Source organism: Benincasa hispida, chromosome 9, assembly GCF_027475165.1.
Source record: "Benincasa hispida cultivar pf3 chromosome 9, pf3_genome.v1.1, whole genome shotgun sequence".
Lineage (NCBI taxonomy): Eukaryota > Viridiplantae > Streptophyta > Magnoliopsida > Cucurbitales > Cucurbitaceae > Benincasa > Benincasa hispida.
Window position 1 is genome coordinate 31702985 of NC_143486.1, and position 17018 is coordinate 31720002.

The following is a 17018-nucleotide window of genomic DNA, read 5'->3' on the forward strand; positions in this document are numbered from 1 at the left end:
GGAATGGGAATGGACTTACAAAACCCATGTTTGATTGGTGGGTTTTGTTCATTTGCCTTGGAAAAGATAATTCCTAGGGGCTTTTTCCCACACAAAAGAAGAAATTGAATGCCCATTGAAAAGTGTGGGTTTTCTTTTCTTCTTCCCCTTCCTATCACGAAATTTCTTCCTTCCAACCGTGAAAATCGACCTTTCTGCTTTGAGTACCGGCCATCTCTCTACTTTGAGCTTCAATTAGATCCATGGTCGAAATTCACTACTATCGAACACTGCTGTCTTTATTCACCATTGTCGAACACTGTTGTCTCTCTTCCTCTCTTCAATCTCCAGTCACTGATTTTATGTTGTAAGAAGGAGGAAGAAAGGAGGCTAAACGATCCTTGTTAAAGACTAAACGATCGTTGAGAGGTGAAGGCTAAACGATCGTTGGGAAAAAGGCTAGATGATCGTTGAGAAAAAGATAAACGATAGGACAAGCGTCTACGCAATAGAGGTAAGCATGTAGACGATGCGGTAGTGCACGATTGGGTTGAGCATGTAGGCGACAAAAAGGTGAAGGCTAAACGATCATTGGGAAAAGGCTAGACGATCGTTAGAAAAAGGTAAACGATAGGACAAGTGTCTACACGATAGAGGTAAGCGTGTAGACGATGGGATAGGAGACTGCACGATTGGGTTGAGCATGTAGGCGACAGAAAGGTGAAGGCTAAACGATCGTTGGGAAAAGGCTAGTCGATCGTTGAGAAAAAGGCTAGACGGTCGTTGTCAAATATTTAGACGATCGTTAGGAAAAAGGTAAACGATAGGACAAGCGTCTAAACTATTGAGTTGAGCGTGTAGGCGATATAAAGTACACGATAGGATGTAGACGATCGGATTGGAAGTGTACACGATGGAGAGTATACGATAGGATGTAGACGATAGAGGAAATTTGCTATACGATAGGTAGAGAGCATAAACGATAGAGAGAATTGATTAAGACAAAATAACATAGTCAATGCCCAGAGGCCGTTTGGATTTAGTAATTCATCTGCAAGAAATGTAAAATTAATATGAAATGTAATATGATTGTATTTGGGCTATTACTAAATTATTTTATTCCCATGCACAACCAAATATAGTCATCCTTGATTCCCAGTAATTTTATTCCCAGACATATAATTCTCAGACATCCTTAATTCCTGGGCATTGAGAAAACCTCAATCCAAACAGCCCCTAATCGTGTTGAAAAGAACCCATTTGTTAGCAATTTTGGTGTTGAAAAGTGATGCAATCTTTAATTAAATTTATTACTTAGTTTAGTTAGGAGTATTTTGGATAATTTAATTTGTAATTCTGTCCATAACATTCTAAATGTCTACACTCGATCTTCTAAATTTGTTTTTGATTTTTCTTTCTTTCGACATATTTTAGTTTATTAGATAGTTTATGAAAATAGTTCATTTAGAACAAAGAAATAATGACTCTTTTTTTTAAAAAAAATAATTTTAATGTGGGAGGTGAGATTTGAACCTTTGAATATTTTACGATCTATAGTCATTTTTGTAAAGATGGAATACCTTAACTGTTTGTTAAATTGACTTTTTAATGACGACTTAAATTTTATACAATTATTATCAAAATCACATTGTTTAGTTAAATTCAACCGTTAGTTAATTATCATCGTAAAATTGGAAAATAATTCGAAACTTTAACTCCTTACAAACCCTACAATCACTCCAATTTTTCCCAACTAATTCTTTTATTTTTGTGTTTATTTGAAATTTTTACTACTATCTCAAAAAACATGCCTTTTTCCCCCTTAAAATATAGGCTACAAATAAAGAAAATTACCACTAATTAGATAAACTTATTATTAAACTCAATAAATCCATACTGAAAATCATTGTGTGATTTCACTTAAGTTCACAGAACAAGAAATTGTACAAAGTATACATAAAAATGAAAGAGAGAGACAATAAGATCATCACCCAAATGAGAAAAAAATGCATTCATCAACTAAGAGGGAACAAAGTTGGACGTAAAAATGGCAAAAGTGAGTAATAAGCTTCTATCAACTTCTCATTTGGAGCCAACTCCATAATCAACCTCTTTAGCATCCGAAATGGCCCGACCACGACCCGAGACCCGAGACAGAACCCTCTCCGCCGATTCCCGAGCCGTATCGTGCTGCTCCGTCGACGTCGTGACCGTCGTCGTGGGCGACACCATCCGACTAACCCAACCGAGTTCGAGCACATGGATATGGCCATGGCTTCTCTCTTCAACATACCTTCAGAAGTTAGTCTTGATCTAGCTTCAATGATATAATGTGTTTTTTATTTTTTTTTATTTTTTTGTAAATTTGAATTTGAATTTGAATCTTCATAATGTGATAATATATATAGATTGCATAAAGGCTCTTGAATAAGTTAATAATGATGGTCATAATGGTTGCAATGATAATAATCATTACATTGAAGGCCTGATGCTTTGATTCAAATTAGGACTTATTTTATATTGTGATTTCTTTTCTTAGGCTTGTGGCAGTCATGATTAACTTTAATAGATCATGAGGCTTAAGATTGAAACTTTAGAATATGAGCTATGATGAAATCCCCATAATTAAATTCTGCCTCATTACTTTGAGTGAACCACTTTATATATGAGCACCATATACCTAATTACCTTTTGATTAAGGAAGATTCCAACTTATAAAAAAAGATTATCTCCCCTAAATAAATATGATTTTGTGAAGGGATGTTAAAGAGAGAGAGAAAAAGAGAAAAATGAGATGGGGTAGGTATAAAAATTTCAAAATTAGGACATGAATGGATGGGATATATATATATATATATATATAGGAAATTTTTTGAAGATAGAAAAAATGTGAAACTATTTATATAAATAGCAAAAAAAAAAAAATACACTAATATATATTGATAAACTTCTACAGTGTCTATCACATAGAATCAATGATAGACTTCTATTAGTTTTAATCACTGATAGACATTAATAGACTTCTATCAACATCTATAAAAAAAAAAAAAAATTAAATTAAATTTTGCTATTTTGTATAAATAATTTTTATTATTTTTCTATTTTTGAAAATCTCTCTATATGTATATAAAATTAATAGCTCTTTACGGTGGATAATTTTTCTTATTTTACGGTGGATAATTTCTTATTAATTTTTCTTATAAAATTAATAGCTCTTTACGGTGTATAAATAATTTTTCTTATTTTTCTATTTTTGAAAATCTCTCAATATACATAAAAATTAATAGCTCTTTACGGTGGAAGAACAATGATATGAAGCTTCCAATTATGTCTTTATGACTGTGCTGAAAAAAGTGACCAAACATGGCATTTAATGAACAAACCTACCTCTAAAAATGCTGCAAATACTCAAAATTTGAGTTATGTGTCGCCTGATTTTTACACCATATTATAAAACTGCAAGCGTAAGATGTCAATTAATTTTAGTACAGCGAAATTGAGTGCCGAGTACTATCCTCTGGATTAAGTTTCAAATTAGACTAACTACCTAATTACTAATTAAAATTTTATTTCAATAAAATAAAGATACTATTTCGATGATATTTAACTTTTGGTTTTTCTTATGTAATTCATTTGTTATTACGTTTGCCACTTATATATCATATCAATAAATTGAAAATGAATATCAGTGATATTTAAAATTGCTTTCTATCCGTAATTATTTACATACCTACGTGTTGTGAAGTATATCATTGATTTATCATTGATGGAGGTAGAAATGGTCTCTCAATGATTAAAAAAAAAAAGACATAAGAATAATAGTCTACCAAACATGTATAAATTATTGTTAAAAGGCATAATAGTATATTAAGAATAAAAGGTTACTAGCTAATGAACATATTAATGGTCTATGTATAATATACATATATTTTTTTTTTCATTTAATCATAAAAATAAAAAAATTTGATAAGTGGTAAACTTCTATTAATAATAGAATAAATGAATAAATGTTCTATCAGATTGACATAAAAATGGTTTGTGATAGTGAGCAAAGTATTGTCACTCCACTTTTAAGCTTATATTTTACATAGTTTTTAAATGAAATTTGTACTTTCATGAGTTTATTTATTGAGTATTTGAAGCACAATGGAAGAATTTATGGATAAAATGAAGCTTCTTGAGCATTAAAGGACAAAAATTGAAGAGTTCCACAACGAAAACAAATATATAGTAGTGTTGCAACGCTCAATACAAAAGCAACAACAATTTTGATGAGGTGACAGTGTCGCTTCCCTACGACATTTGATGGAAATGTTAACATAATTACTTTAAATCTATATTGAATAGATTAATCTTAGGATCATTCATGTCAAATTGTCAAGAATAAATAATATACCAGATTCCATTGAGATTGATGATAATTTCAAGATGACGATGACTTTAAGATGACTATTGTCTTTCTCAAGCAAAACTCCGAATGCCCTTAATGGGATCTCTCTCTAGATTAGATTAAGAAAGACCGAGTGCTGATAGTTTTGGTATATTGGGGACCATAGTCCTAAGGTCTTTTTATATACCAGTTCAATTAGGGTTCCCATTAAACTCTAATTAACTAGGAATGAGCTTCTACCCCTTAATTCCATACTCAATTAGGAATCTAGGGTCTTAATTAATTAGATCGCATAGTATGACCCAATCTAATAAAATAACCCAATGTGATAAATTATTAATCCACATATATAGCCCATATTTTAATTATATGTATTATTATTTAAATACGTCTGTGTACCTTATATAATTAAATCACATAAACCTTAAGCGCGCATAAATAGATTATTTCAATAATAGAATTTCCCTTTATTTCAATCTAGTCCATCTTCTGTATTAGCACAGAATCAAATTAGCTTTCGTTACTACCCTTGTAACTAAACATTCCTTGATCACCAACTCCAATACATTCAATGACATAGATCTGTTGAGTTGTATATCCTAAAACTCGCAATTTGTAATGTTGAACATTTTCTATTATCAATAAAAATGTTATTGACATTTATTCAATAAAACTGTTGCCGAATCTATAAATTGCACTTATAAAGATTAAATCTAATAAACTAGGATCCATGGCTATTATATGAATACTTGAACTTTATGTGGAGACATAAAGTTGGATCAATCTCGAGTAAATAACTAACACAGTCTATAGTATATGAATAAGGTTAGGTACCTTATTCTGGTAACACTATTGGATACAACTCACTTTGTAGATAACACAAATGATGTGATTTTGAATCGTTCATGTGGAGACATGAGAAGTGGGGGCATCCTATGCAATGAGTTTGCATAAGATCGGACTAAGAAATAAGTCACTTTTACTTTATAACGCTGTTGACTGTTTCGAATAGATGATTTAGGTAACTCCACCTTAATCCTGAGCTAACTATGAACTCTTGTTTATTCAAGATTATCCTTAGATTTGCATAGGTGAGAGTTGGATCAACAACGTCGACTCAATAAGCCTCCCATTTCAGGGGTAAGGTCGGGTAGGATAACTGAGGACATAGGGTGCAAGATGGAATTCACACCTACCTGATTTAGTGATAGTAGAAAGGTTGTTCTCTTAAGTACTGAATTCAGGTCGAACAATAGGCCTCACCTTTTCATTGGCCCGAGAGGGACTTGGTTTAGAGATTGGATCACAAACCAATTGTTCATTAGAAGATCAGTGGGACTTAAAGAGCAAGATATAATTTCGGGGGTAAAACAACGTTTGACCCAGCCGTTATTATGAATAACCTATGAAGGGTCGACTTACTGGTTATGGTTAAATCAAGTGGACATAAACATAAACGCATTGATCCATCATTTTTCTTAACAAATAAAACAGGTGCTCCCCATGGAGACACGCTAGGGCGTATAAATCCCTTATCTAACAATTCTTGTAATTGTATTTTGAGTTCTTTTAATTCCGCAGGTGCCATTCTATATGGTGCTTTAGATATTGGTTCAGCTCCGGGAATTAGATCTATACAAAATTCTATTTCTCGATTCGGTGGTAAACCCGGTAGCTCTTCTGGGAATACATCTTCAAATTTTCTTATTATAGGGATGACCTTAATTTCATCCTTTTGGTTTCGTAAATCTACTACGCTTGTTAAATATGCCCAAGCTCCATGGTTGAGCAAATGTTTAGTTTTTAAGGCTGGAATTATTTTTGGGACTGATTGTGTATTAGAACTCTTAAACTTAAACTTGGTTCCTGCTGGAAAGGTGAATATGACCTCTTTATTATGGCAATCTATGCTTGCATAGTTTGCTACTAACCAATCCATACCTAGTATTATGTCGAAATCACTTATGTCTAGGATGATAAGGGTCACCCCTAGTTTATGTCCTGATACTGACAATTCACAGTTTTCTACTACTGAGTGGGCCAACATAGATACTCCGGCAGGAGTAGCTACGGATAGAATGTAGCCTAAGGGCTTTGATGTTAATTGAGCATGTTGTGCGAATGTTGTAGAGATGAATGAATGACTAGAGCCCGAATCAAATAAAGTGAAGGCATAATACTCGAGGATGAGTAATGTACTTGTAACCACTGCATCTTGATTTTCTGCCTCTTGACGTGTAACAACAAACACCCGTCCTTTCTGTTGTTGGGTAACCTTGTTACTAGTAGGCTGGGTGGTCTGGGCAGTTGATACTTAGTTGATGAACTTTGGGCAAGCCCTTGCATAGTGACCCGTCTGGCCGCAGTTGAAACACACCCTTATGTTCTGAAAACATTGCCCTTGATGGTGTTTTCCACAATTTCTACACTCAGAATATGTGAATGTTCGGCTCTCCTGTTGTGATTGTATGCCCTGAGTGTTTTGGGAAATTTTTGCTTGCCGTTGTGAACGTTGGAAGTCTTGTTGGGTGAATTTCCTCTTTTGATTTGGCATGAATCCTCGTTCCGAAATTGAGGTTTTGGCAACAAGATCTACTTCCATGAGTAAGGCCGACTCGAGGGCAAGGGCATACTCTTTGTGTCGGAAAGCAGTAACAATGCCTCGAATGCCTTCTCTTAATCCCCATATAAACCTTTCCACCTTCTTCTCTTCTGTGTCCACTAGTCAAGGAACAAGGTCTATAAGGTCCCTCTACTAGCTCAAAAATCTTGGATTAGTATATTGAATGAATTTGAAGTGTTCAAATTCAATTTGGGAATTAAATTTGAAGTGTTCAAACTTTAAAATTTAAGATTTGAATTTGAATTGTTCAATTTCAAATTAGGGTTTAGATAATTATATTTGATATAATTAACGTTTAATTCATCGAAATTAAACGTAACTGGAGAGTTTAATAATATTTAAATGATAATTTAAATTTTAATTACATGAATAGGATTCATATATAAATTAGGTGTTTAATTAATTTAATATTTGATATTAAATTATTATTATTTATTTAATTAATTAAAATAAATCAACTTCAAATTAAGAAATTCAATTTTGGAAATTGAATTTTTTTTAATTTAATTAAATTGAAAATAGTTTAATTTAATTAAATTGGTTAATTGATTTTTTTTTGGAAATTGATTTGAGTTAATAGAAAAATCCATTTTTTTGAATAATCGAAGTGGATTGTCTCTAATCCTACACCTAGCCCATTACAAAAGGCCATTGAAGTGTCATATGGCTGATACATTGAGTGCTAGCATGTATGAGATACATAAAAGCTTCAATTTTGGTGATTAATGCTGAGAGGCATGCTAAACATGTGAGAGATTCCGCAGAAAATTAGTTTATATTTTTCTCTCTCCAAACCCGCATCTTCTCTTGCTCAATTCCCTTCAATTATGAGTTCCACCACTCAAATTCAAGTTGGAGAATAGTAGAGAAGACACTCTTGGTGGTCTACTGTTGATTTGAAGGTCAATTTCGTGGAGAGTAGCTTGAGAGAATTCATTAAAGGTATAAGTTTTGAAACCTTTCTCTTTGAAATTCTATTCCTGCATGCTTTTAGAACTCAAATTTAATATAATTAGGGTGCTTATTGATTCTAGTTGCTTCCGTTTCATGCTTGTACATTCCATCAAGATCAAATATGGATGGATATCATGAAAACTACATGCAAAGTGATCTAGATCATGACTTTTCCAACTAGTCCAAATTCCTTAGTGAGATCATTATTCTTAAAAACTTTATACTAAATCGCATTTGCTAAACTACATGCATGAAAAACAAGTTCAGATAATACAACATAAACCATCATTTTCATTCTATATAGAAAATAAACAAAATAAGGTCAAATAACATCCTTAATAACAAACTCCCACTAAACCACGAAATCAGAAAAGTGACTAACACCCATGTAAGCAACATGCTCATGAAAAACTTTAGGTGGTAAACCTTTAATCAATAGATCTACCACCATAGAGTTTGTTCCTATGTGTTCTATTGAAATTTGACCACTTTGAACTATTTCTTTAACAACCAGAAACACGTCTACATGTTTTGATTGTATTGCTTCTATTGTTGTTGGAATACGTCACTGCCGACTTATTGTCACAAAATAATTTTAGTGGCAACCACTATCCGCAGTCCACTGACAAAATTTCGCAACCATATTCCATGATTGGACGCCTCATAACATGCTACAAACTTCACAACCATGGTAGAAGAAGCTATAAGTGTTTGTTTAACACTTGTCTAGGATATAGCTCCTCCAGTCAACATGAAGATATGGCCTGAAGTGGATTGCAAAGTGTCTTGGCATCTAGCATAATCGAAATCGGAATGCCCAATGATCTCCAAAACTTTTGATCTCCGATAAGCGAGCATATAATTTTTTGTTCTCTGTAAATATCTCATAACCCGTTTGACTTCCTTCCAATGATCTATCCCTGGGTTGCTCAAATATCTGCCTAATACTCCAACTATGAACGTAATATCTGGATGCGTACATACTTGGGCGTACATTAGACTTCCAACAACTGATGAATAGGAAACCTTCTGCATCTCCTTAGTCTTGAGTATAGTCTTGGGACATTGGCCTAAATAAAATTTATCACCTTTAGCGGCCGGGGTATCTCCGACACAATTTTTCATGTCAAATCTACCAAAAATCTGTTCAATGTAGTTCTTTTGTGACAATCTCAAAACACATTGAGAACGATTTCATAGTATTTCAATTTCTAATACAAAAGAAGCATCACCAAGATCTTTCATCTTAAAATTCTTTTTGAGAAACCTCTTAGTGTCATTCAATAAATGTTGGGTTTTATGTCCTAAAACTCATGGTTTTTAAACAATAAACTTATTTTGTTAATCAATAAACTTATATAGATTTAAAGTAATTAATTAACATAATTACTTTAAATCTATATTGAATAGATTAACCCTAGGATCATTCATATCAAATTGCCAAGAATAAATAATATATTGAATTCCATTGAGATTGATGATAGCTTCAAGATGACGATGATTGTAAGATGATTATTGTATTCTTCAACCAAAACTCCTAATGCCTTTAATGAGATCTCTCTAGTTGGGATTAAGAAAGATTACATACATAGCCCATACTTTAATTATACGTATTATTACTTAAAAGGAAATATATAGATGCTTGTTTCTTCACGATTATTTCAGCCCAAAAGTGTTGGGATTGATGCCCTAAAGTCTTGTGTTCTGTAGTTTGTACGAATGCTTATGATGTATAATATGTGATATTTTACTTCACTTTTAGATTGTGCTCAATTGTTTGTTTTATTTGCTTTACCACAAACCAATAAACCTAAAATCCCTAGTTATTTGTATGTAACTTAAGCATGTATATGGTGACACAAGTGGATCATGTCTTAAGTGATAACCAAAATGGTCTATAGTATATGGATATAGGAGGGAAACCTTATCCTGGTAATGCTACAGATGCGGCCCGCTTTTTGGAATGGCCACAAGTGTTGTGACTTGTCACAGATGGTCTGATCCTTATCATTCATGTAGGGGACATGTGAGCATGGGCGTCCGTCCTATACAAAGAGTTTATCAACACATACTACTTGATTTTCTAGAAACTAAATAATACAAGGTGATCTCGTATAATTTTCTAGAAAAAATTAGCATTTGTCAACACAAATACTTGATTTTCTCTTACTTTAAAAATATACTACTTTTGGGTTGCCTATAGATAGACATGCCATCTGAATGATATTCCAATACTTAAGAGTTCGATACTAACACATGTGCCGATCTATTCCAGATTTCTGAACTATATAAACATCTTTTACATATCATAAACAACTTTTATAAGCTCTCCATATCTCATATGGAGTTTCAGAAACACCTTAAAATGGAATGACGTTCAAAACGATTAAGGCAACTAGATGTAGAGAACTGTCACTAGATTTCATGTTCTATCAAAATAGCCTTGAAAATCTCTGATTCTCTATACTCTCTACTTCGATCTAATCGAAGTATTTTGCTTATTTTACCTAACAAGTTTTATACACCTTGAACCTTTCAAGTGTTCTAGACTTACAACTTAGGTAAATACAACTGTACTTTAGAATAACTACTGAAATATTCATACCATTCCTCATGCTTTAACATTTACCAGACCATAAAAATCCGGATGTATAAGCTTTTAAGGATTCTTTGGTTTTTTTGATCATCTTGTCTTCAAGATAAGACATACATAGAGTTAAAAGATTTGTCTTCTAACTTATTTAGATGACCACTTTTAATTATCTTAATCTCACTAAGACATGGTGTGACAATAATCTTAATTACCAAAGATAACTACCATAATACTGTTTGAGTTGATGCCCTAAAGTCTCGTGTCCAGTAGTTTGTAAACAATTTGTACGAACGTTTGTGTTGTTAATATATGATATTTACTTCACATCTTGTATTTTGCCCAGTTACTTATTTTATTTGCTTTACCACAAACCAATATATTTCTCTGGCTCTTAGCTAAGAGGGGCTAAAACTCAAAAAAATTGATAGAAATAAAGTATTGGGTTGAACTCTTCTTTGGTGTCAAGGTAATAGCTATGAATAGTCATCGACTCCCGGGAAAGGGTAGAAGAATGAGACCTATTATGGGATATACAATGCATTACAGACGTATGATAATTACACTTCAACCGGGTTATTCTATTCCATCTCTTAGAAAGAAAAGAACTTAAATCAAAAGAACATAAAATCCATGGTTATCTGTATGTGACTCAAACATGTATGTGGTGACATACAAGTGGATCATGTCTTGAGTGATAACCAAAATGGTATGTAGTATATGGATATAGGAGGGAAACCTTATCCTGGTAACGCTACGGATGCGGCCCGCTTTGTGGAATGGTTATAAGTGTTGTGACTTGTCATAGATGGTCTGATCTTGATCATTCGTATTGGGAACATGCGAGCGGGGGCATCCTATACAAAGAGTTTGTATAAGACCTGACTACGAAGTGTTAACGTCTCATTATATAACACTGTTCATGACAGAGGCTTCACTTCACTAGGATGACCATAGGTAACATGACCTCAATCCTGAGTGAGTTGGGAAATCTTGCCATTGAGGGCGGTCCTTTGATTAGTATGGGTGCGAGTGGCCAGGTCGCCGATTCAAACCTACCATTTTGTGGATTCGTCTGATTTGGGAGTTGGGAATTCAGCTACACAAGATGGAATTCACTCCTTCCCCGAGGCAGGGGTAAGTAAATAGATAGCTCCTTTAAGGGCTGATTCCGGGGCTTGAACGATGTGGCACCACACACCTTCTCTTGGCCCGAGAGGTGTTCACACATAGTTGGACTATGTTGTATTGTTCATTAGAGGAATCAGTGGTATTTAAGGAGTGAGATGTAACTACAGGGGCAAAACGATAATTTGGCCCAACTGTACTTACGAGCATCTGTGAAGGGTCATCGTACTCATGATTGGTTATATCCGATGGACACAGAAATATATCTGTGGTTAGAAGAGTTCAGCTGTTGGTCTTTAGTGGAATGCCTGACAGTTAACGGATGGTGGATCTCGTGGCTAAAGAGTTTAGTCAGCTATTCACGGACCGTTGGAGCTTTGAGCCACAGGTCCATTAGGTCCCGTGGGTAGCTTGGATAAAGTCGAGAACCAGTATTTGGGTTAATTTGAAATGTTCAAATTGACAAGAGAAAGTTCGATTATATATGATATAATTGGACTGGTTAATTATATATGATATAATTGGCTAAATGTATGAGATACATTATTTTAGAGAAAATTAGATATAAATATGACTTATATCAAGTAGAGGAGAAAATACTATAGTAGATATGTGATATTAAATTATAAGATAAAAATATAATATGATTATATTTATTAATTAATTAGTTGATTAATTATATGATAATTAATCCAAAATTCATGTTCGGACGTGGGTTAGTGGGCAATGTCGGTTATTGTAACCGATGAGTTAAAATGAAAATAGTTTTCATTTTGATCAATCGCCTGAAGAGAAAAAGAGAGCACGCGCTTGTGAAAAGATAAATGATCGCTTAAAGAATTGAGAGACTATACGATAGCTCCTCTCCGTCGAAACGATCGTCCAACTCGTGCCTAAACGATCGCACATTGTGGCCTACACGATCGCATAGCTTCTCTAAACGATTGTATAGTGTGCCGATTTTGCTAAACGATCGTATACCATTTCCTAAACAATCGTTCAGTAAAATCTACACGATCGTGTAACTTCTCCTAAACGATAGGCACTTCTGCTATGCCATAGCGTCTTTTTCCCTCCTACTTGCTTATCGCCCACACGATTCGTGTTTCCTCCTTCCTCTACCAAATTCACCAAAGATCACACTTTGGGTTCTCACTCCGAGAATACCTGGGACTCTTTTCTGGTGGTGTCGTCCACACGACGTTAGTGTTCGTGCTGCTGTTATTGACGCTGCTGCTGGGCGTTGGTAGATCGCATGGAGGGTTCCACTGCGTTGAGTTCTGAAGATTGAAGACTGTCTTCAACTGATATGAAAATTTTTCCCTTGTTATCTTGTTATTTATAGCATGTCGATAATTAGTGTTTGTTTGCATAACTATTCGTATGAATGTATAATGTTGTATTTTGGTCACTGTAAGATCGGAGTGATCCGAACGCACTCATGGAACTCTTCGGTAAGAGATCCTTCAGAATACATCTTTTGCCTTATTATTTTTCAACTGTTTTAAATATCTAAATATTTGAAATGGTCTTGAACTTTGATTGGTTTTAACAGAAGTTGCTTTATTGTAGAACAAATATAAAATGTAACTTTTGGTAATGAACATTTCATTTAAACGAAAATTATATACAACATGTCCTTTACAAAAAATGAAACAACTTTTATTACATTAATAAACGTAATCAGATTTATCTTTTGTCAGCAACTCTAAAATCTCCACTGGTCTTTCTGAGATATTCTCCCATGTTCATAACCTGGAGCATTATCTCATTACAAGCAATCATCAGGAACTAGTTTCCTTGTTTTGCTTTCTTCGTGTTCCTCTTCCAGTGCTCTTCTTCACTGCAGTGGAAATACTTTCTTTTATCTACAGCTTTTGTCTTGATTTTGCGGCTAGTAGGTTTCTTTTTCCCTATCCCCTTGTTTTTCTTCATCGGAATACTCTTATTCTTTGAAGAAGAAGCAATATTAGGCTTTTTAAAGGACGATCCTCTTTTCTCTGCAATAGTAACATTTACCTCTAGTTCTAGTCCTTTAGCTCTCATCATGGACTGATAAGCTTGTAGCTCATTGAGAAGTGTGGTCAGGTTATATTCTATCTTGTTCATTAATGCATTCGTATAGAACTGCAAGAAAATCTTCGGAAGAGACTCAAGAATAAAATTGACTTGGTTCTTTTCATCCACAACAACTCCATTTACCTCTGCAACATTGAAATGGACCATCATATCCAGAACATGTTCTCTAACAGAGGCCCCTACTTTGATTCGGTAATTGTAAACATATTTGATAGTATCATGCCTTAGGGAGAAGGACGGTTGTCCAAACATCCCTCGTAGAGATTCCATAATCTCCTTGGTAGTACTCATGCTTTAGTGTTTCTTAGCCAAGACATCAGATATGCTGGCAAGAATGTAGGCACGAGCTTTTTCATTCACCTTCATCCATTTGTCGTATACATCCTGAACAGTTCGATTTACATCTGAGCTAGGAATGGGAGGCCATTCTTCTATCAAAACGAACTTTAAATCAACTTATCACGCTATTCTAAAATAATTTAATATTTGATATTAAATTAATTAGAATTAATTTAATTAATTAATTAATTAATTATTGATTTTATTAGAAAAATAATTTTAAATTATTTTTTGTAAAATTAATAAAATTTTAGTTTTAAAACTAAAATTGAGATTTAATATTGAAGATAGTTTTAAAATTAAAAGAAAATGGAAAAACCCATCAAAAGTGGGATTTTTCCACTTTCTAACTGATCACCTTATTCACTTCTCACTACCAAAAATTGGTGTTGAAGCTGACAGAATTCGATGCAATTGGATTGCATGATATTCCAGGATATATCACATAAGCTTCAGCTGAAAGACTCTAATGCAATTGACTGAATTTGTTGAGAAATTCTGGAGGTTGCCAGTGTCCTCTTCTCTTCCCCCCCCCCTAATTTAGCTTATTTTGAGTCCCACAATTCAATCTAAGGCTCCAAGAGAATAGTAGGGAAGATCTTGTTGTGGTTCACGACCAAAGGAAAAGGAGATTGTGGTTGAAGATCAAGATTCAAAAGGTTCTTCAAAGGTATGTATTGAAACCCTCTTAATTCTCTGTGAACATGCTTATTTTTATGTCAAAATTAAGGAATTAGAATGTTTAATGATTATGTTTTATTTGCTGCATGTTTCTACATTCCAACATTTTCATGTTGCAATTATCTTGCATGCTAATTGTATGCTTAATGCTTTTGTTATTTGGATCACTTAACAAATGATCTTTGACTTGAGTTTTGGCTTGGAAGGGTGGGAGTTAGATTAGACCATTATTCTGTTCCAGTCCAAACTATCAAGGAAGAGAGCTTCAGGCAAAGAGAGATTGAGCAACTTTAGTTTATTACCAACCTCGAGTTCAACAACTATTGAGTAAAACCTAAACCTTACTCCTTTCCTTCTATCGGAACCCAAAAAATCCTTAGGAACAATGAAAAAAAAAAAAGATATCTTGGTAACGAAAACTATAGGGGGTTGTAGGTACTCTTTTCTTGATCATATGTGGTATTTGCCAATATCTTGGTCATCCGATGAATGACCGAGGAAACCAATTGTTCCACTCTCGTGACATGATCGAAGTTCGATTCACCACTTTGAGGAAATAGATGAGACGGTCTACCCGTCTTTACTAGTGGAGAAACTGAACCAACATGGAATTACATCTTTTTGAGCTAGTCCAGATTGCTCAACAGAAGGAAGAGCCTATCTGTTCTCTTTATCTATCCTTGAGCCAGGTCCGGGTAATGCTCATTTATTGCATTCATTTGTCAGGGAATGTGTACTGGCCTCTATTGGAACTCCTATAGGGGGACTTCCGCATCTCTATTCGCATCTTCCTCATAATCATGATGTGAGATAGAGAAAACCATTTATGAAATCATTAGGGCTGCTTCGCACCTCTCCCTATGGCTCGCATCAGAGATACAAAGCTAGCTAAAGAATTCCTTCCAAAATCTTGAGTCGACCCCCCAAAAAAAAGATAGGGGAAACATTGAGCAAGCAGGCGAGCTTTCTTACTCGTGAGAAAATTTGCTACAGTTTGTAGCCTCTGCTAAAGATCGTCTTCCTAGCAAAATGACATTCTCCTAACTGAGCTATAGTGGTCACCACTCTCCATCTTTATGTGCCCTACGCGCAACATGAAGAACATGCCTTAGCTTATGAGTAAAAGAAAGAAGTGTGCTATCCTATTTATTACCGAAGACTTAGGATTCCTAAAAGGAGAAAACCCATCACTAAACAATCATATGAATAGAAGAAATGGGTTCAAACCAAGTAACAGAACTCTCTATGAGTTAGGCTATATAAAAGATCCTTTTCTACTAAAATGGATGTAGGCTTAACTAAAGCCTAATGCAGGTTGAACTTTATGGAATCTAAGCCTCACTACCCTCTTAGAGCATTACAAGGAATTTTTTGCCGGCCTCATATGGATTCAACTTAATAGATTCCGCTTAGGGGTTTATGAGAGATTGATTGATGGACCTAAACTAAACAACTAAGATTTCAATTTCTAAACTTTTATAAACCCTGGGATTGTTGGCTTTTAGTCGTCAAGAGGACTTAGTCGAAGTCTTCCTATCTTTGTTTGGTTGAAGTCGGCTAAGGCTAAGGGGACAATGCCTTTTTCTTTCCTTGAGACTCTTTACCAGCTGACCCACAATAATCTCCTTTTCTTTTCCTCGACTCGGACTAATATAAATGAAAGTAGGGGAATGTGCCTTCTTGTGACTCAGTCCTCTAGTAATTTAATTCTCCTTCTTTTTTGAATCATATGTATTACCGATATCTAATTAGATTGTACAGCTCTTTAATCAATTGTGCTATGTCTTTCTAAGTGAGGTAAATCATAGAGAAAAGACGAATTTTAGCAGCTGGGTAGTTGGAATAGTTCTTCGCTGTTCGAGCTTTAGAGGAAATAGCAAATCCTAGATCACCCTTTTGAGCGAAACTCTGGGAATTGATAGATAACAAGAAGTTATGCCGTCACACTATCTAGTTCAGGAAGTTCTATAGCTTGATTTGATTGGCTAATCCAAAAAAAAAAAACCCTAATATAATAAAGGAAAAGGCATTTAGGACATCAATCTCGAGGGGAAGAAAAGAGGCACGACGAGTGATATCTCACTTATTAAAGCAAAAGCCATAACCTTAGATGCAAAGATCCACAGGCACTCCTAAGGCTTGGTGAGTACTTAGCTTTGAACTTTGAAATAGTTACCTTCTCCATTTGATTTAGAGAAAGTATGCTCCTGGCTTGCCACTTGAAGAAGGGAATTCTATTGAATACATTCCTCTGA

At 34.4% G+C, this 17018-nt stretch overlaps 1 protein-coding gene across 1 annotated transcript; it reads right to left on the reverse strand.

Moving 5' to 3' along the window:
- Positions 1–1829: 1829 nt before the first annotated feature.
- On the reverse strand, positions 1830–2361 carry LOC150033739 (uncharacterized). The gene has a single exon (XM_090318200.1). It carries the CDS (start codon positions 2268–2270, stop codon positions 1995–1997), a length of 276 nt encoding a protein of 91 aa, XP_090174326.1. The 5' UTR covers positions 2271–2361; the 3' UTR covers positions 1830–1994.
- Between the last annotated feature and the right edge of the window lie 14657 nt (positions 2362–17018).

Bases quoted from the DNA above. Each gene is read 5' to 3' on its own strand.
- LOC150033739 (XM_090318200.1), bottom strand. From the start codon at position 2,270: ATGTTGAAGAGAGAAGCCATGGCCATATCCATGTGCTCGAACTCGGTT.